The sequence below is a fragment of the Ahaetulla prasina genome, chromosome 4 (assembly GCF_028640845.1).
Source record: "Ahaetulla prasina isolate Xishuangbanna chromosome 4, ASM2864084v1, whole genome shotgun sequence".
Lineage (NCBI taxonomy): Eukaryota > Metazoa > Chordata > Lepidosauria > Squamata > Colubridae > Ahaetulla > Ahaetulla prasina.
Genome location: NC_080542.1, coordinates 25,893,016 through 25,912,600, shown reverse-complemented (window position 1 = coordinate 25,912,600; position 19,585 = coordinate 25,893,016). Strand labels below are relative to the sequence as shown.

Sequence of the window (19,585 nt, the reverse complement as noted above, 5' to 3'; positions counted from 1 at the left end):
CACAGGGGGGAAAAAATAGAAAATTCTGATCACGAGCATTAAATGACCCTGACTCATGTGATATCAATATACAACTGTAATGGATCTTCCCCCTACAAAAAGTTAAAATCAGGCAATCCTGTTCTACTGAGGAAAAACTTTGACCCAGCTTTTGACTAACCCACTAACTTTTCCTTTTGGTTCTTTTAGGATAGCTCTGGGCTCAAACTATGGAAACGGCGTTGGTTTGTCCTTTCCAATTACTGCCTCTTCTACTACCGAGGTAATTCGGATTTTCTTGAGTTTCTGTTTCAGTTTCCTTGAGATGAAAGCAGAGCATTTTGGAGGTAGGACTGTTTTGTAGATCAGGTGTGGCGATGCATCAACAGGTAGAGATCAAAGCAACATTCCCAAGTTCTGGGAACAGAAGTTTAAAAAAAAATGCAGGTAGTCCTTGGTTTATGACTGTTTGTTTAATGACGGTTTTAAATTGAGGAACATTGCTATAAGCGTAACCCAGTTCCTTGAAACAGTTATGTTGGTGGAAATTGGGGAGTTGTAACTTTCTGAGCAGGAGCCCTGAGAAGCACACATTGAAGTTTCTTTCTGTGGGGTTTTGTGGGGTGTGTTCCAGATAGCCGTGAAGAGATGGTTTTGGGCAGTATCCTCCTCCCCAGCTATGAGATTCGGACAGCTTTCTCCAAGGAGAAGAAGAACCGTCGCTTTGTATTCAAGGTCAGGTGGAAGGACTTCATTTATGCTTTTGCCTCTACTGTGATGATGGAACTTTTCTTAAATGTCCAGGATCACCGTTTCCTTGAAATCACCCTAGAATCTGACCATTGCCTCAGCTTTAATGAGGCAATATCTATGTGCGGTGAATACTGAGCAGAGCATATCTTTCTCCTTCTCTCCTGGCCACTTTTTTCAGAGGCGCAATGGAGAGCATTTTAACAAACTGCATCGCTATTTGGTTTGGTAGTAGCAGTGCCTCAGATAGAAAGTCTATACAGAGAGTGGTAAAGACAGCAGAGAAGATTATAGGAAGCTCACTTCCTGCTATTCAAGATACTGCTTATAAGTGCTATGTGCTTAGAGCTCAAAGCATCATTAGAGAATCTACACATCCACTTCATGGTCTGTTTCTGTTGCTCCCTCTGGGAGGAGGTTTCGAAATATCTAACAGATATCTGTTATCTGTAACAGCTTAGTTCCTATGCCGTCTTGTAAACTCATAGGATTCTTTTTTCCCCCACCATGTATATGTATACATCCAAGCTAGACTGATGTTTCTTTGCATCATATATATGTGTGTATGAGGTGATATGCATAATGGTTATCTATTGAGAGCTAAATGGAACAAAATTTCATTTTAATGTATGTTGATTAAAGCAGAGGTCTCCAATCTTGGCAACTTTAAGACTTGTGGACTTCAACTCCCAGAATCCCTCAGCCAGCAAAGCTGGCCCAGGAATTCTTGGAGTTGAAGTCCACAAGTCTTAAAGTTGTCAAGGTTGGAGACCCCTGGATTAGAGTATATTTAAAGTGATAAAAGATTTTATTCCTATTCCTATTCCTATTCCTATTCCTATTCCTATTCCTATTCCTATTCCTATTCCTATCCTATCCTATCCTATCCTATCCTATCCTATCCTATCCTATCCTATCCTACCCTATTCTATTCGCCAGTATTGTTGGCTCATCTATCTCATATAGGTAGTTTCCACTTATGATTGGTTGCTTAATGACAATGCAAAATTATGACAGACTTTGAAAACGCTATTTAGGACCTATCTTGAAGTTACAAATGCTGCCGCCCCTTCCCCTCCAATCAACAGATTGCATTTTGGGTGATTGGCAGCTGGTTCACGTTTTCCAGCAGAAAATGGCAAAAGCCACCCATTGCATACGCTGGATTTGGTTAATGACCATGGGGTTTGCCTAATGACCTTGCCTTTTGCTTAACGACTGTGATGACTTGCTTTACATTTCATCATAAAAATGGTCATAAAATCAGCTCAAGTCATTTGGTGACCTATTTAATGACCACAGTGACTTATAAACAAAATTCCAGGCTCAGTTGTAGTTGTAAGTTGAGGACTACCTGTACGATATATTGATTTAGAATCTTTGAGTCTGCTTTTTTCTCATCAAGGAACTCAAGGGCAGGTGTATGTCCCGCTTCTGGAAAGAAGCTTCACTTCAGTTAGTTTAAAACTGCATCAACTAGGATTTCTTGCTCTGCCTGGTAGCAGTTGATCTACAGAGACTTTCAGATAAGGTAAAGGTAAAGGTTCCCCTCGCACATACATGCTAGTCGTTGCCAACTCTAGGGGGCGGTGCTCATCTCCGTTTCAAAGCCGAAGAGCCAGCGCTGTCCGAAGACATTTCCATGGTCATGTGGCTGGCATGACTAGACACCAAAGGCGCACGGAACGCTGTTACCTTCCCACCAAAGGTGGTCCCTATTTTTTCTACTTGCATTTTTATGTGCTTTCGAAACTGCTAGGTTGGCAGAAGCTGGGACAAGTAACAGGAGCTCACCCCGTTACACAGCAGCACTAGGGATTCGAACCACTGAGATGCCAACCTTTTGATCTACAAGCTCAATGTCCTAGCCCCTGAGCCACCGTGTCCCTCTATCTGACTTTCAGATAGAGGAACACAAAATACAGAATTGGAACACAGGGTTGGAAGGGACCTTGGAGGTCTTCTAGTCCAACTCCCTGCTCAATACCATGAGATGCATAGATTGGAAGATGTAGAAATGGTACAAAATCTAATGCAGAACCTCTTTTTTGGGTGGGGTGTTGTCTCTGAGTTAGCGTTGACTCCTGGTGACTGCCAGGACAAATCCCTGCAGCATTCCTGCCGAGGTTTTAGAATTGCTTACAGAAGCTCCTATCCTACCTTTAGGGCAGTGAAACAGTCACATAGGATGGCGGACAGGGGAAATCCAGGTCCATTCATTGTCCTTCACTGGATGCTGCCACTTTCTCCTGTGTGGGAAAGTAGGAGAAGGGGGGTTAGTAGAAAGGGGCCATTAGACATAATAACATTCTTCCTGCCGGTCAAGGTCAGGCCAGGACTGCATCTGGAGAAGGAATGGTCGGAGTGATGTCTCGAGATGGATGGATGGCGATTGGAGCACGTGATCAGCAGAGGGGTCAAGGGGGTGCCGGTTTTGGAGTGTGTTTCACTGCGGGAAGACCCGGATCTCCCAGATTGTGCCAGTTTACCTATCCTAGCAAAAGAACTTTGAAAGATGCTCGCTTCGGAGTCTTTACTTGAAGAGGGGGTTTTCTGGAACACTGACATGGTGTCTCCTTGCTAAGGCAGTCAGGCAACCATCCTACAGAACAGCGTTCCTCAACCTTGGCAGCTTGAAGATGTGTGGACTTCAAATCCCAGAATTCCCCAGCCAACCATGCTAAGGAATTTTGGGAGTTGAAGTCCAGATATCTTCAAGCTTCCGAGATTGAGAAATACTGCTGCAGGTGGGGGGAGGAAGGGGAAGGGAGGGGAGGGGGGATGAGGGTAGAAAATGGATTGATAGTTAATGTACAAAGATGATTGAAGATGTATAATTAATGTAAGATCGGAGCTGCCTGGCTACCACTTCAGAATGATGGGAAAGAAGGAAGTAGAAGAGAGAAGGAGGTAGGAAAGAGAAGAGGAGGAAGAGGAAAGGAAGGAAGAGGGATAGAAGAGGGAGAAGAAAGGAGTAGGGAGGAAGGAGGAGAGGATGTAGATAAGAGAGGGGGAGGATGGTTGTGGAAAGTAGAAGAAGGTAGAGAAGGAGAGTAAAAGGAAGTGGGTGGTGACCGGGCAGATCCGATTAATTGTATATGATGGTACATTAAATATGTTATTGGATATGTTATTGGATAAGAATGTTAAAATAAAACTTTTAAAAAAAAATACTGCTGCAGAGTTATCTTGAAGTACCCCACAAAAAGAATTGAGCAACAGCTCAGCCACTATAAAGCAGAGTAACATTATTTGCCAGGGGTAGTACAGGAAACCAACAATTCCAACGCTCTCTTTTTCTGCTGTTGTTCTGAGTGTATCTTCTGCCCCCTTCAGGAGGCTCCAACCATTACATGGAATTTCTTTCCCTTTGCTTTTTTCCCATAGGCTGAACACCCTGGCATGCGGACTTACTATTTCAGTGCAGACACCCAATTGGATATGAATAGCTGGATCAAGGCCATGAACCAGTCAGCTGCTGCTGAGTGCAACTGTGGAAACCTGTAAGGGCTGGGTATAGGGAAGGCACACAACCCTGTTGTGGGTCAGTTTTGTGTAGTCAGATGTCTAAGGAGTTGGGGAATAATGTATTGTAGAAAGTTCCAGAAAGAATACTCACTTGGAAAGAGGGTGAATACTATTTAAGTAAGAATTGGTCAGTTAAAAATGGATAGTGGAAGAACAGAAAAACCGAATTTTCTGAAAAGAAAACCTGGATGTGTAAGTATCCTTGTAGAAGAACTGGGAATGATCTCGGTGGAGTCAGTTGGACAGAGCAGCATTTCATGGAAGAGAAAGGAACCAGATTTTGTACTGGGAATAATGGGCAATGTTATGGAAACCTAGAAAAGTCACTTGGATTTATTGGTCTAGTGGTTAAGGTACAAGACTAGAAACTAGGAATCTGTGAGTTCTAGTCCTACCTTAGGCATGACAGCTAGCTGGATGACTTAGGGGCGATCACCAGGAGACTGTGAGTTCCAGTCCCGCCTTAGGCATGAAAACAAGCTAGTCTGTGAGTTCTAGTTCTGCCTTAGGCATGAAAACTAACTGCATGTGACTTTGGGCCAATTACCGGGAGACTGTGAGTTCTAGTCCTGTCTTACGCATGAAAGTTGGCTGGGTGACTTTGAGCCAGCCACTCACTCTCAGCCTAACACATCTCACAGGGTTTTTATTGTGAGGAAAATAGGAGAAGGAAGGTGCATGGAATATGTTCGGCACTTTGAGTTGTTGGTAAAAACAATGAAGCTTGGTTACAAAATAAATATTTTTTAAAATTAAAAAATTCCCCTTCTGCTCCACCTCAGCAATCAAGGGGGTCTCCACAGCCAGTCAGTGTCCGCCCACACCAGCTTTGAGGACATCCGGCTCCCCCAGGGTGATTGTGCCAAGAGCACTGAGTCACTAGAAGTTGCCCATCTCTCAGAGATCCAGGAGGCCCGGGCCTCCTCGTCCGAGAGCCTCCACCTGCCTGACATCCAGACAGGATCTCCTTGCCTTAAGAGGGCTTCTTTATCCAGTTCGCTCAATGGGAGCTACTGCTGTGAAAAGAAAGAGCAGCCAGAATTGAGGTAAGGAGAAGCAAAACGAATTTCACTGCTCTGGATGCTGTAGAGCACGGGTGTCAAACTCGCCGCGTCACGTTGCTGTCATGTGACATTTTGCAGTGTTTTCCCCCATTTGTGGAGCTGGTGGCATGGCGTGCGCGTGACGCATCTGGCTCGTGGGCCACCAGTTTGACACCCCTGCTGTAGAGGATGGATGTCCAACTTTGGTAACTTTTAAGATCTGTGGATTTCAATTCCCAGAATTTCTCAGCCAGCATGGCTGGATGTGGAATTCTGGGAGTTGAAGTCTACAAGTCTTAAAGTTGCCAAGATTGGAATGGGAAAAGATATAGTAGAAGATGTCTGTACAGACTTTGGCTGTTGGAACAGGGCTTAAGGATCACCATGATTTACTTTATTTTCTCCTTCATCTTCTCTTGGCAGCTCCCTGTCGTCCCAGACTCATGGACGTCCCTCTCCTATTAGTTGCACTAAGTTTTCTGCCCGGCCAGGGACCCCGCTACCACCTTCGTCTGAGAGTCCACCTCCTTCTTCTCCATCTCAGAAATCTCAGCCTTCCCCTTTGTTTTCACTGCGTTCCTCCCGTGCTTATTCCCTGCCGGTAGCGCCAGATGAATCCTCAAAGTTGCCACAGCCTCACCTGCCGAGCATGCATGATGCCCATCGGAGCCCTTATGATGCCCATCGGAGTCCTCCAGCATCTGTAGTTGCACAGGCTGCCTCCTGTGATGATCTCTCCATCATGAGCTCTTCAAGAACTCTGCATGCCAACATTCCCATGGGGAGGGTGGACATTGCTCCCAACAAATGCCTTCCCATTAACCCTTATGCTGTTGCATCATCGGCCTACAAAAGCCACTCTCTGACCCCTGCAGACCGTTATGATGTGTTTCCTACTTCTGAAGACTCCTATGCTAGGCGGTACATTCAGAGTCCTCATCTCCTTAGAGTCCGGCCTGTGGGTGAAGATGGCTTAGTCCCCTCAATAGGGAGACTGCAACAAAACAGAGTAAGTGGAAATTCCGGCTTCAGTAAGCACAGAAACCTCATTGGAATATCATTCTTCCTGAGCTTAAACTAACCATGATCCTCTTGGGCTTTTGAAAGGTTCTGAAGATGTGATTGTAGGAGCCCTCAAGGGAGGGGTTTAGCATGTCATCCGTCTTAATATCCCTTTGCCCCAAGAGTGAAATCTAAAATTTTTTCCTACCGGTTCTGTGGGTGTGGCTTAATTGGTGTGCATGGCTTGGTGATCAGGTGACTGAATGGGCATGGCTAATAATAATAAATAATAAAAATAATAAAGTATACAAAACTTGGGAGTGTACCAGTCTACTTTCTTTAAAAATAGAGGCACCGGTCTACTAGCTGCCTACAGCGCTGATCGGCTGTAGTGCGGCCCTTTGAAGCACCGCGGCAATCATTTAAAGCCATTTGCAGCTATATCACCACTGAGCTTCAGAGACAGAGAAGAGGAACAGCGAGGCATGGGCGGTGGGGGAGGGCAGGGATTTTTGCTTCCGGTTCTCCGAACTACCCACCCTCATTGCTACCGGATCGCGCGATTCAGTCTGAACCCGGGAGCATTTCACCCCTGCTTTGCACCACCAAGAAATCCAGTCCACTTTGAATTCCATTGATTCATATCCACCACCAGTTTGCTTTGAGCATTAGTAGTTCAGATTTTTGAAGAGCACCGTTCCCCAACCTTTTTGGCTTTGCGGACCTGTTATGGGGAGAGGGGATGATTTTGTGCAAGTGGTGGGCAGGCGTGTGCACAGGCAACTTCATTTGTGTGAGCAGCAGGCATATGCACCTGCTGCTCACACAAATGCAGTGTGCCTGCACACACACACCTGCAGTTTGTGCTAGTTGGGATGTGTCCACTCACATGCCACTTCCATTGCCCAGTGCCAAATGGCTCAAGGCCTGGAGGTGGACCGCGGCCAGGGGGGTTGGGAGACCCCTGTTGTAGGAGAGTGTTAGCATGCAATAAAGCTGTATTCATTTGAACAGCCTTGGCTCCTGATTTCTTATGCTTGTTAGTGATTTTGCCATCATCTTTAGGGGTGGTCTGGTGATTGTGGAGAATTTTTCCAATAGTTGGATTGCATGAGATATAATATTGATCCTGCCATTCATTCTGGTTATTCTTTGTGTTTCTTATGTTTCTACCCCTGGTTCAGTTTGTTTGTATGTTTATTTTATTGATTAATTTTTGTGGTTTGATGCTGTTTTAAGATTAGATGAGGCCTGTACAAATCAAATAAGCAAATAAATTGAATTTGGTCTAGTAATCTGAATTTGAATCTCTCATGAATCTCTCTATGTTTTTGCCAGTTTACAGACCGAGGTTACCTGTCTTCATCAGTTGGCTCGTCCCGTGCTTTGGTCATGTCCCGGCTTCATGGCCGACTGGTGAGTATCGGAGAGGCAGAGATGGGTAACATTTTTCCTTTCTGCTCTGCAGGCTATGCTCCCTCACATCTTTTATCTAGCCCAGAGGTTCCCAATCTTTTTCGCCCGCGGCTCCCCCGGAAATCCGACCTGCAACTGCGCATGTGCACCAGACGCCCCAGAAATGGCGCATCAGCGCCAGACCCAGCGGGCGCAGATATTCCGCGGCGCCCCCATGACGATAGCGCGGCTCCCTGGGGAGCCGCGGCTCACACTTTGGGAATCACTGATCTAGCCTACAAAATCTAGATATTCTAAGTCTGGAGTATCACATTTACAGACAGAATATGTCCTTCACATTCATCGTGACTAGGATTGTATGTGGCTACCTGTATTGTTTAGTGAAAATATTGAAATCTGTGGCTAAGTACAGGTAATCCTCGACGTACAACGGCTCATTTAGTGACCGTTCAAAGTTACAATGGCACTGAAAAAAGTGACTTATGAGCATTGCAGCATCCACATGGTTACAGGATTTACATTTAGATGCTTGACAACTGACTCACATTATTGACGGTTGCAGTGTTCTAGAGTCATGTGATCCCTTTTTGCGACCTTCTGACAAGCAAAGTCAATGGGGAAGACAAACTCACTTAGCAAACGTCTTACTAATTTAAGAACTCTAGTGATTTGCTTAACAAATGTGGCAAGGAAAGTCGTAAAATGGGGCAAAACTCACTTAACAGATTTCTCTCTTAGCAATATAAATTTTAGACTCAATAGTGGTCATAAGTTGAGGACTACCTGTAATTCTGAATTGGCATAAGCTGAGTTCTGCAGCCCAATTACATAATTGGTATAAATTATGCCAATAAAGCAAAATAGAAATAGTTCTCATTTATAACCAATTGCTTAGCAACCACTGGATGTTACAATGGAACTTCCTGGGCGGTACCTGATTCCGCAGTTCCAACAGCCACCTCCCCACAGGTCACAGTACCACATGTCGGGCACCTGGCAGCCAACCTACATTTATGGCTATTTGCAGCATCCTATGATCACGTGACTGAGTTTTAAAATATTTTTTTTCTAGAAATTGGCCTTTATTTATAGTGAATAATGAGTTTGCTTAATAGCTGCTCTGTTTCTTTATGATCACTGTGTTTGCTTAATGACCACTGCAAAGTAAAAATTGTGTCTGGTCATGACCTGCTTTACGACACAATTTACAACCATAATTGTCAGGCTGAAGGCTACCTCTAGCGACTTTGATTATCTTGCAGAAAGCTGATCCTTGTCCTCAACCACTTGAAATTTCCACGTTTGTGTTCAAGAATTCTTTTGTGATCATTAGAGCTAGAAATCTGCTTCCTGTCTAGAATGAAAGCTCAGAGGTTTTGGAAAAGTGCTTTGTGTATAACACACACTCAATTTTTTCTGCCTTCCCATAGAATTATGTTATAAAACACAGACTTGATCCTAACCTTTCTTGGCGATATCCCTTAATATTGCCTTCCCTTTTCCTACAGATAACCCCCCACTCTGCCTCATCAAGCTACCTGCACCTACCACCCCTTCCTCCCCTGTCCACTCGGCCCACCCCAGGGAAAAGGACATCTATAGGGATCACGGTATGTAGATTTGTACTCAGTTCCTTCTCTGTTACTCAGCCAACAACCCCACCATCCCAGGCAATATTAAGTCAAATAATTAATTAGATAACTGCATAGAACGTCTAATTGTTATATTTATATGACTCTTTTCTACCATTGTTCAGAGTGGTATGAACCAATCAGTAGCTGGAACATTTATTCCTGGTTGCACAGTAGATACTTGGGCAGGGATGTGAACCACTAGATGCAAAATGGTTTGGAAGAACTATAAGTATCCAAAAATAATGGTATATGGTGATAGGCAGCTTACTACACATTGGGTTATCCTTCTTTCCACATATAATATAGCCTGGCACTGTTTCTGTTTCCTCATACCTTTAGGAGAGTCGTTGTTCTCCTCCTCCTCCTCTTCCTCCTCCTCCTCCTCCTCCTCCTCCTCCCCCCTATGGAACTGCCAGCCATTGTGCTGGGGATAGGGGGAACCAAGGGACCTGTGGGATCCAGGGAGACTCACTTGTCAACCTCCAGCAACCCCCAGCTAGCCCTACCTTGCCAGAAGACATCTAAGGCACATTCTCATCCTTTCCTCACTGCCCACCACTGTTAAGATATTTCAGACTTCGGCTTTGGTTTCAAAGCAGCCAATTGCTGCTCACCCATTGGGCTTTGCTGCCAGCCAATTGGACGCAGAAACCAGAGGAAGGTGGGACAAAGGGCCGTTTCTGGGAAGTGTTAACGAGAATGACAGTCACATGGCTGTGCCTCACTGCAGCAGTTCAGCAGCTGGTGGCACTGAAACAATCACAATTTTGCCAAAAATTTCAATCCCAATGAGAGTAAGTTGTTCAATCCTTAGAACTAATAAGAGGTCCGAGGCTATGACAATTAACAGGCTTTATTGTTAGCCAACTTTTACAATAACACTCAGAGCCAACATGCTCAAGAACGGCAACAACAACTTCCCTCACTTGACAGCTGCTTAAATAGTTAGCTGTCAAGTCTAAAGAACCAATCAGGAGGCAGCCGGGTTCCCGCTTTAAAGCTAGCCGCGTCTAGACCAATCAGCGGCGGCTAGCAACAGGCAAGGCTCCTTGGGTCGTAACTCCGAGGACATAACACCCCTCACCCCCAGACAGCGCAAGCGTAGTCGGCTAGATAGGCCGGACGATGTCGGCTCCACCCTGATTTTCTTAGTACGCGGGCTGGCGTTGTCGGAGTAGGAGGAGCAGGGCTGTCATCCCTGTGCGCGGCTGGAGACTGCGCCTGTGGGTTGGAATCCGACCGGAATGTCGCTGGAGTGTCTAGGATTACAGGTAAGGCAGCCGTCGAGATCGCAACGGGAATAGAAACCTCAGCGGATTTCGCCAGAGCGCCTGAGAGGCCTGGTGTGACTCCCATTGTGGTAGTGGGAGTGTTTTGATTCGGGTCGGCACCGTTTATTGTAGGCTGGTTTTCATTGTCAGGGGGTGTCTCGGCGTCATTTGTTGAAGATGGGTTGTTATGGTCTAGGGTTGGCTGCCCCTCCCCAGGGATTCTGCGACGTAATTGGTTCACATGGCGGTGCCACTGACGACCATCTCCCAGTAGGACCCTATAAGAATAGGGTCCGGTTAGTTGAATGATTTGACCTGAGAGCCATCGGCTGCCACCCCCGTAATTTTCCACGTATACCAGGTCCCCTTCCTGGAACGATCTGTATGGAATACGGATGTGTTGGGCGTGTCAGAAGCAAAACTTGGGTGTAGGCGATCTAAAGTGGTCCATAAGCGCCGATCCATTAGCATTTCAGCCGGACTGAGGTTAGTAGTTGGACAAGGGGTGGTGTGTTGCGCTAATAGATATTGGCATATCTTTTGGTGCCAATTCGAGGAACTCAGGCGGCCCAAAGTCCCCTTAGCAGATCGTACGGCCCTTTCAGCCCGGCCGTTTCCGGCCGGGTGGAACGGGGCCGTAGGTGCATGGCGAATGCCAAGCTTCTCCAAGAACTGACGGAAAGGTGCCGAGGTGAACTGGGCTCCGTTATCGGTGACGATAACATCGGGTAGCCCATGGGTAGCGAACAGGCCGTCTAATATTCGGATGACTGCCCCTGTGGTGGGGGACGGCGTGAGACCTATTTCCACCCAGTTAGAGTAGGCATCGACTAAAATCAGAAAAGTCTGGCCTAGAAAGGGTCCTGCGAAGTCCACATGGACTCACGCCCACGGGGTCCTGGGGAGTTCCCAGGTCCTGACTGGTGCAGCTGCTGGGGCCGGTCTGGAAGCCTGGCATAGTGGGCAGGTTGCCACCCAGGCTTCGATCTCCTGGTCCATTCCTGGCCACCAGACGTAACTACGACCAAGGGCCTTCATCCGCACAATGCCTGGATGGGCATCGTGCAGACAAGCTAGTATGCGCCGTCTAAGATCAGGGGGAACCACCACCCGATTCCCCCACAATAGGCACCCTTTGAGGACGGACAGCTCATGCTGCCGCCGAATAAATGGCTGGAATTTGGGGGGCCCTGGCCCCCATGGCCACCCCCTGCGCCCCCAATCCAAAACTGTAGAGAGAATAGGATCCCGTGCAGAAAGGTCACGTATAGAAGTGGCGGAGATGGAGACGTCCCAGTCCTCAACAAGAAGGACAGGGGACGTTGGGGCAGGGTCCGAATCTGTCATAGGGAGGGGGCAACGGCTGAGCGCGTCAGCGTGCCCAATAAACTTTCCTGGTTTGTATATTAGCTGGTAGGAGTAGGCAGCTAAGAATTCCACCCAACGGGACATGCGCGGGGATAGGATTTGGGGAGTTTGTTTGTTCCCTGACAATAACCCCAATAAAGGCTTATGGTCGGTAATAAGGGAAAAGAACCGACCATAAAGGTAGTCGTGGAATCTTTCGATTCCAGCTACCGCGGCTAGGGCTTCACGATCTAGCTGGCTATAATTACGCTCGGCAGCTGATAATGTGCGCGAGTAGAATGCAATAGGGGCCTCCGAGCCATCAGGAAGGAGATGGCTCAAAACAGCACCCACCCCATAGGGGGAGGCATCACATGTTAGGGACAGAGGTAGACAAGGGTCGTATTGAACCAGGACAGCTGCCGACGCGAGGATGTCTTTGACAGCCTGGAACGCGTTAGCAGCGGCCTGGTTCCAACGCCAAGGGGCCTTGGCCTTCAAGGGCCTGTGAAGGGGCTCGGCTACCGAAGCTTTATGGGACACAAATACAGAGTAGAAGTTGAGGAGCCCTAGGAACGCTTGCAGTTCCGCCTTATTAGTAGGCGTTGGGGCATTTTTAATTGCCTCAACCTTAGAACGTGCGGGGTGGATTCCCTTGGAATCCACCAGGAAACCTAGAAACTCTACCCGTGACACCCCTATGTGGCATTTATCCTTCTTCAACTTCAACCCCGCAGTCCAGAAACGGCCAAGGACGGCGCGGAGACGTTCGACGAGTTCTGATCTGTCAATAGCCGAGATCAGAACGTTGTCGAAGTATGGCACGATCCCGGGGAGCCCCTGGAGCAACCGCTCCATCAGGCCCTGGAACAGTCCGGGAGCTATGCTGACTCCAAACTGCAGGCGATTGCACCGGAAAGCGCCCCGGTGGGTGACAATCGCCTGGGCCATGGCGGTCGCGTCATCCACCGGAAGCTGCTGATATGCCTGGGCAAGGTCCAGTTTGGCGAACACCTGCCCACGGCCTAACGAGTGAAGTAATTGCTGCACCACCGGAAGAGGGTACCGATTCGCCTGCAGGGCCCTATTTATAGTGCATTTGTAATCGGCACAGATCCTAATGGATCCGTCCGGTTTAAGAGGGATCACAATAGGGGTCTCCCAATGTGAATATTCAATAGGTTCTAGGACTCCCTGGGCAATGAGTTTGTCAAGCTCCTTGTCCACTTTAGGACGGAGCGCTAACGGCACCCTCCGCGGCTTTAGGCGAATTGGGGCAACCTGAGGATCCAGATTGAAGGAAATCGGGCGACCAGTATATTTGCCTAAATGGCCGTCGAATACATCGGCAAATTCGGAAAAGAGTTGGGCCGGGGTGTCTGGATCTGTGGTGTGGATCCCTGACACATCAAGGTGCAGGGCAGCAAACCAATCCAAGCCTAGGAGGCTTGGAAGGTCGTCTCTAACTATTATGAGGGGCAAACGACCCTCAAAAGACCCAAAAGAGACGTGAAGAGAGGTGCAACCCGCAGTAGGAATTGGGTTCCCCTGATAGTCCCTTAAAATAATTTGACAGGGTTGGAGGCACCGTTTCGTGAATTTAGGCAGTAGGCACCGCAGTGTATGCCAAGCAATGAGAGATCTCGAAGAGCCGGTGTCAACCTCCATTTTAAGAGGGACCCCCTCTAACTTTACGCTGAGGTAAATTTTGTTGGCGGGAACGGCGGCGGAGGCGTGGCTCACAGCGGCATCAGCGACGATCCCCTCACGGTCAACTGCATGGCATTCATCACGGCGGCGAGGCAATCTCTTTGCGCCTTGCTTGGGCTTGACTTGGGGGTTGGGTCCCTGATATGCGGGAAGGGACGCTCGGCAGACTCTCAAGAGATGACCCTTTCGGCCGCAGCGGCGGCAAATCGCTGTTTTGAATCAGCATTCCGAACGATGGTGATTGCCACCGCATCCGAGGCAACCCCCTTGAGGGCCCTTCCAGTCAGTGTTCCACTCTTTTTTCCGAGTCGCTTTGAGGTGGCTTACCCCATCGTCTTCGTCGGACGGTGCATCGTCATCTATGTCCTCATGGTGGACAGTTTGTTGCATTCCTTCGGCAGCGGTTCCAGCGTGAAATCTCTGGATTTCCGCAGCTGATCGCACCGACATCTCAGAGGCTCGAGCCTCATCTAAAGCCACTTGAAGAGTCACGTCAGTGCGGGCAAGTAGTCGGCGCTGCAACCTCAAGTCCCGAACTCCGGTGACTAGTTGGTCCAACAACATTTCATCCAATTCCCGAAACTCACATTGCAGTGCGGCGACACGCAGGGAAGCCATGTACTCGTTGATAGATTCCCCCTCTTTCTGGAACCGCTGTCTGAAAGAGTGTCTCCTTGCAATGCGGGAAGGAGCCGGAGAGTAATGGGCCCGTAATTTCTCTAATAGGGTCTCCCAAGGAACAGAGGAGACAGGTTGAGGGCGGTTAAAGCCCTGGCTGTGGCAAATATGTCACGGCCACAGAAGCTCAAAAAGTAACCACGCTTCCTGGCACTTGACAAATCTGACAGGTCGTTAGCCTGGAGGAAGCATTCGAATCGCTCCAGATAAGTCTCCCAAGCCTCGTTAGCTGGCTCGAACTGGGAGAATGTGGGCAGCGTGGTTGTCATCGCGGCGGCGGTGGTTGTTCGACCCCCAGTCCTCGTCGCCAGTGTTCAATCCTTAGAACTAATAAGAGGTCCGAGGCTATGACAATTAACAGGCTTTATTGTTAGCCAACTTTTACAATAACACTCAGAGCCAACATGCTCAAGAACGGCAACAACAACTTCCCTCACTTGACAGCTGCTTAAATAGTTAGCTGTCAAGTCTAAAGAACCAATCAGGAGGCAGCTGGGTTCCCGCTTTAAAGCTAGCCGCGTCTAGACCAATCAGCGGCGGCTAGCAACAGGCAAGGCTCCTCGGGTCGTAACTCCGAGGACATAACATAAGTGTTCCCTGATTTTGTTCACATTCTTTAAGTTAGCCTATCTGAGATAGGTTGATTCAAAAACCAACGATGATGCAATGTTTTGTGTGGTGGTCTCTCATGATATAAGGTCAAATACGCGTTCTTCCTCGAGATGAGAGCCCAGAGTCAAATCCAAAGCTCCCTTTTATTATAATTCATGCAAGGGGATACATACATGTAACATCATGATAGGTCAGTGAAGATGCATGTACAATGAAACAATATATGATTGGCTGAGGTGCTGCCTATTCAGTGAGTGCTAAGCTGAGATAGATACTTGCTATGATGAAAATGATTTCTGTGTTACCTCTGCTGGTACCAGTGTGTGTCAGGGTCTTCCCAAGGGCAGAGATTCCTTGGGAATGAGTCATAGGCAGGACACTAAAATTCACCTTGTGGTTCAGCTGCTAGTGGTCATCTAGTGGTCAGCCAACTAAACAACCTGCACATATAATCTCTACAGTTTTGCCTAGTTGAAGGTTACAAAAACAGACACAAGAAGTTTAGTAATACATAGATAAGTACAGATAGTCCTTCCCTTATAGCCTTTCATTTAGCAACCATTCGAAGTTACAACAGGAGTGAAAAAGGTGACTTACTACCAATCCTCACATGGTCATGTGGTCAAAATTCAGGCATTTGGCAATTTGCATATATTTATGATGGCTGCATGTTTATGGAGTTATGTGATCGCCATTTCCAATCTTGAATGCTCCATTGGAATATTGTGTTGCTGCTGAGGTAATACAATTTAGCAAGATTTTGGCTAAACCCCGTTTGACCGCATCGCTTTTTCTCAATTAATTTTATCAAGAATCACCATTTGTATTTTAAACAATTTCTTTCAGGCTTCTCTTTTTGAGATATGGTCATAATATGTCAGAATCCTCCATGATACCAACATTTCCCTTAAACTAATGTTTTGCCTAGCTTTCTCCTTGACCAGCTAGGTTTTTTTTATGTAAGGGTTGCACAAATACTAATAGAAACTTTGTTAGATCCAGGTTTGGGGAAAAATCTTGAGCAGGGGTGTCAAACTCGGATTTCATTGAGGGCTGCATCAGGGTTGTGTTTGACCTCGAGGGGCTGGGGTGGGTGTGGCCAACTCAATATTACTTGTGTTGGGGGCGCCTGTGGCAGCCCAAGGGCTCTGCCAGAGAAAATGGGCTCCTGAGCTCCATTTTCAGCTTAGACAGCTTCCTGCAACCATCTACCAGTGAAAACGGAGCTCGGGAGGGCCGCACATGGCCCTCCCGAGCTCCATTTTCTTTGGCAGAGGCATCACAGGCCAGATCTTCACTGTTTCCAGGGTGACGGTGTGGACCAGATCTAAACACCCTACGGGCCGGATGCGGCCCATGGGCCTTGAGTTTGACACCCCTGCTCTTCAGAATATGTATGGTATTCAAGCCACCAACTGCCACCTCTTCCCTGTTCTATCTATGGGGTGATAACATGGATGCTCTTTGCTGTCTTTCCAGGGTCGAAATGCACTGCGGGAAAGGAGCAGCCATTCTCCTGGCAGGCAGCGGTTTGAAAGTGACATTGATGTATGTATTTCTCTTTTCTTACCAATGGATGATGTGTATGGTTTTGCATTGCCAATTTCCCTTACAGGTGGTAAGGGACTTATAACAGTTTCTTGAGCGATCACTGAAAGCTATGGCACTGAAAAAAGTGATTTATGACCGTTTTTCATACTTACAACTGTTGTAGCACCTCCATGGTCACATGATCAAAATTAAAATGTTTGGCAACTGACTCATAATTCTGACAGTTGTCAGCGATCGCCTTTTATGACCTTCTGACAAGCAATGTCAATGGGGAAACTAAATTCATTTAACAACTGTTGCAAGAAAGGTGGTAAGAGCAAAACTCATTTAACAAATGTTTGAAGTTTAACAGAAATTTTAGACTCACATGTGGTCGTAACTTGAGGACTGCCTGCTATTTATTTACCTACCCCTGAAAGAGGTTCATTCTTCCACCTCCTCCTGGAGTCTTTATCATCAAGCTGAGATTTGCGAATGGCACAAATTGTGTTGGAAAAAATAAACTGGATAAAACCAAACTACTTCAAATGCAGTGGCAGTAAGAAAAGCACCATTTGAGAAAGACAGAAAGAAAATCTCAAAGATCAATTGTAAAATGAAAATGAAGAACTGTGTTTCCACTGTTGGCCTAAGAACAAGAAGAAAGGTGATTAGGCAGATTTCCCTGGGACCAAATAGCAAGAAACTGCTGCCCCCACAGAAAAGATTCCATCCAAGTCTAGAAAGACTATTTTAGTTTGTCTAAGTTAAATAATTTTATCATGGGCCTCCTGTTTCTTTGAAAGAGGTTGTGGTTAAAGCATCAGGCTGGAAAATGGGAGACCCTGAATTCTTCTCCTGCCTTGGGTACAAAGTCACCTGGCTGATTCTGGGCCAGTCATTCTCTCTCAACCCTAGAAAAGAGGCAATGGCAATTCACTTCCAAAATACCTTGCCAAAAAACCTGTAGGGACTAGTCTAGGCCAGGGGTCAGCAACCTTAAACACCCAAAGAGCCACAAAGGTTCTAACCGGAAGGCCCCGTTCAATTCTGGAGCCAACCAGAAGTCTGGTTCCCCCATCATAGTCTCCTCCTAGTGCGGCGTCCTTTTTCCTCTGCCGACTGGAAGTTGGTTCCCCCACCAAAGAGTCTCCTCCTTGCGCAGCATCCTTTTTCCTCTACCTGTACTAACCAAAAGCCCTATCAATTGTGGAGCCAACCAGCAACAGGGAGCCACAGCAGAGGGATGAAAGAGCCACATGCGGCTCCAGAGCCACATGCGACTCCAGAGCCACATGCGGCTCCAGAGCCATGGGCTGCTGACCCCTGGTCTAGGCAGTCCCCAGGAATCAAAACTGATTTGAAGGCACGCTATCATTCTCAGTAGAAGAGGCTTTTTTTAATTATTATTATTCTAGCACTTTAATCACAGGATCAAACTGCATCATTTGGCCACATGTTTCTGTCCTTTGATCTTGGGGCTCTTGGTTTAAACCTGCTCTTATACTATCTTGGTAGCCCTCTAATCCAGTGCTTCCCAAACTTTTTCCTTCATTACCCAAAAATGCTTATCAGAAAGCCCTTTCCCTGTTTATCAGAAAGTCCTTATTTAAATGTCCCTGTTGTGATCGGATATGTATGTATGTATGGATATATTAGATTTATCTATATCGCCACCCACTCACTCTTAGTGGTCAGGATTGCTAACAAAAAAATGAAAAACCCAATATAAAAGAATAAAGAACAGTACACCTCCCACTCCCACCCCTAGTGACAACACACGATCAGATGAGCTATTTGATGGGCTCCATCCTACTCAGGAGTGATAGGTTTCTGTATTGTTACCCCCCCAAGCCCAGCCCTACTCTCACTTTTATCCAATTTTGGATAACTTGTTCAGGTTTGGATAATGAGCCATGGTGTGCAGTGATTTGAATACAATACTGCAGGCTACTTCAGCTGACTGTTAGCTGCAGTTCAAATCTCACCAGTTCAGGGTTGACTCAGCCTTCCATCCTTCCGAGGTGGGTAAAATGAGGACCCAGTTTGTTGGGGGCAATATGCTAACTGCTTAGAGAAGGCTGTAAAAGCATTAGGAAAGTGGTATATAAATCTAAGTGCTATTGTACTTCTCCAATTAGTTTCCCACTCCTTAGGGCCAGACACTAGGTTCTCTTGCATGGTATGGATCAGTGGTCACCAACTGGTAATCCGTGAGAAAATGTTTGTGGTCTGTAGAAAAATTATTTGCATTTCTTATATTGCGCTAAATACTATTTATCTTTCTAAAAAATTCATATTATTGGTCTGTGGGATTTAAAATTATGAATTTAGTGGTCCCTGAGGTCTGAAAGTTTGGTGAACTCTGGTATGGATAAAGGGTAGCTCACTGGGACTGAGGGGACCTATGTCCGTGCCTTATTCTCACTTTTATCAGCAGCAAATATAAAGATCTGTTTGTAGTAACTGGTCAAGCAGCTGGCAGAAGCATCTGATTAATCTGGAACCTTTCAGTGAATTAAATTCAAAGGTTGATCGATTGAATTTTGAAACCATGAAACTTTTATCATCATAAAGCAAAGGATTTCTTCCACGAGTTGTAAACGTCTCTCATCAGCCTTCTCCGGTAGAGTTGGGGCTGTAACTTCCAGTACTCCCATCTAGCATGTCCAAAAATGTTGGAAGTTGCATCATGAAAAGCCCAAATGTTCTTTCAAAGAAGTTTGACTTGTAAACTAAGCCCTTTAAAAACCAGGTGCCTGCGCACCACCACACCTTCTGAGAGCTTTAGTTGGAATCAGTACATTTTTTCCCTATGTTTTCAGGCTCTCTTGACAAAATTGTGTGGCCAAGACAAGGTACTTCGAGGTCTGGAAGAAGAGACTGGGCAGCTCCGTATTGAAAAGGTATCTAATTTCACTTCCATTGAACAAATGAGCATTTGCTTAGCTCTGCTATGTTTGAGAATGTTGTGTTTGGTTAATCATTCTGGAATCTCCCCTCTTTTTTTGCTATGGTGGGGAAAAGATTTGCAATGGGCAATACAGGATCTTGCTACATAGAAGAAAGTTTTTCATGGATCAGT

The 19,585-nt window shown here is 46.6% G+C and overlaps 1 protein-coding gene across 6 annotated transcripts in view; it reads left to right on the top strand.

Moving 5' to 3' along the window:
• PLEKHA4 (pleckstrin homology domain containing A4) overlaps positions 1-19,585 on the top strand; it is a 97,131-nt gene that overhangs the window by 49,361 nt on the left and 28,185 nt on the right. For 5 of the 6 annotated variants that reach the window (XM_058180626.1, XM_058180622.1, XM_058180627.1 and 2 more), the window contains 9 exons: positions 190-262; positions 614-714; positions 4,117-4,232; positions 5,040-5,303; positions 5,724-6,309; positions 7,641-7,718; positions 9,227-9,328; positions 16,450-16,518; positions 19,326-19,406. In XM_058180626.1, coding sequence (XP_058036609.1) covers positions 190-262; positions 614-714; positions 4,117-4,232; positions 5,040-5,303; positions 5,724-6,309; positions 7,641-7,718; positions 9,227-9,328; positions 16,450-16,518; positions 19,326-19,406 — 1,470 coding nt within the window. The remainder of the gene's footprint in view (positions 1-189; positions 263-613; positions 715-4,116; positions 4,233-5,039; positions 5,304-5,723; positions 6,310-7,640; positions 7,719-9,226; positions 9,329-16,449; positions 16,519-19,325; positions 19,407-19,585) is intronic. The other variant, XM_058180628.1, reaches the window with a different exon arrangement.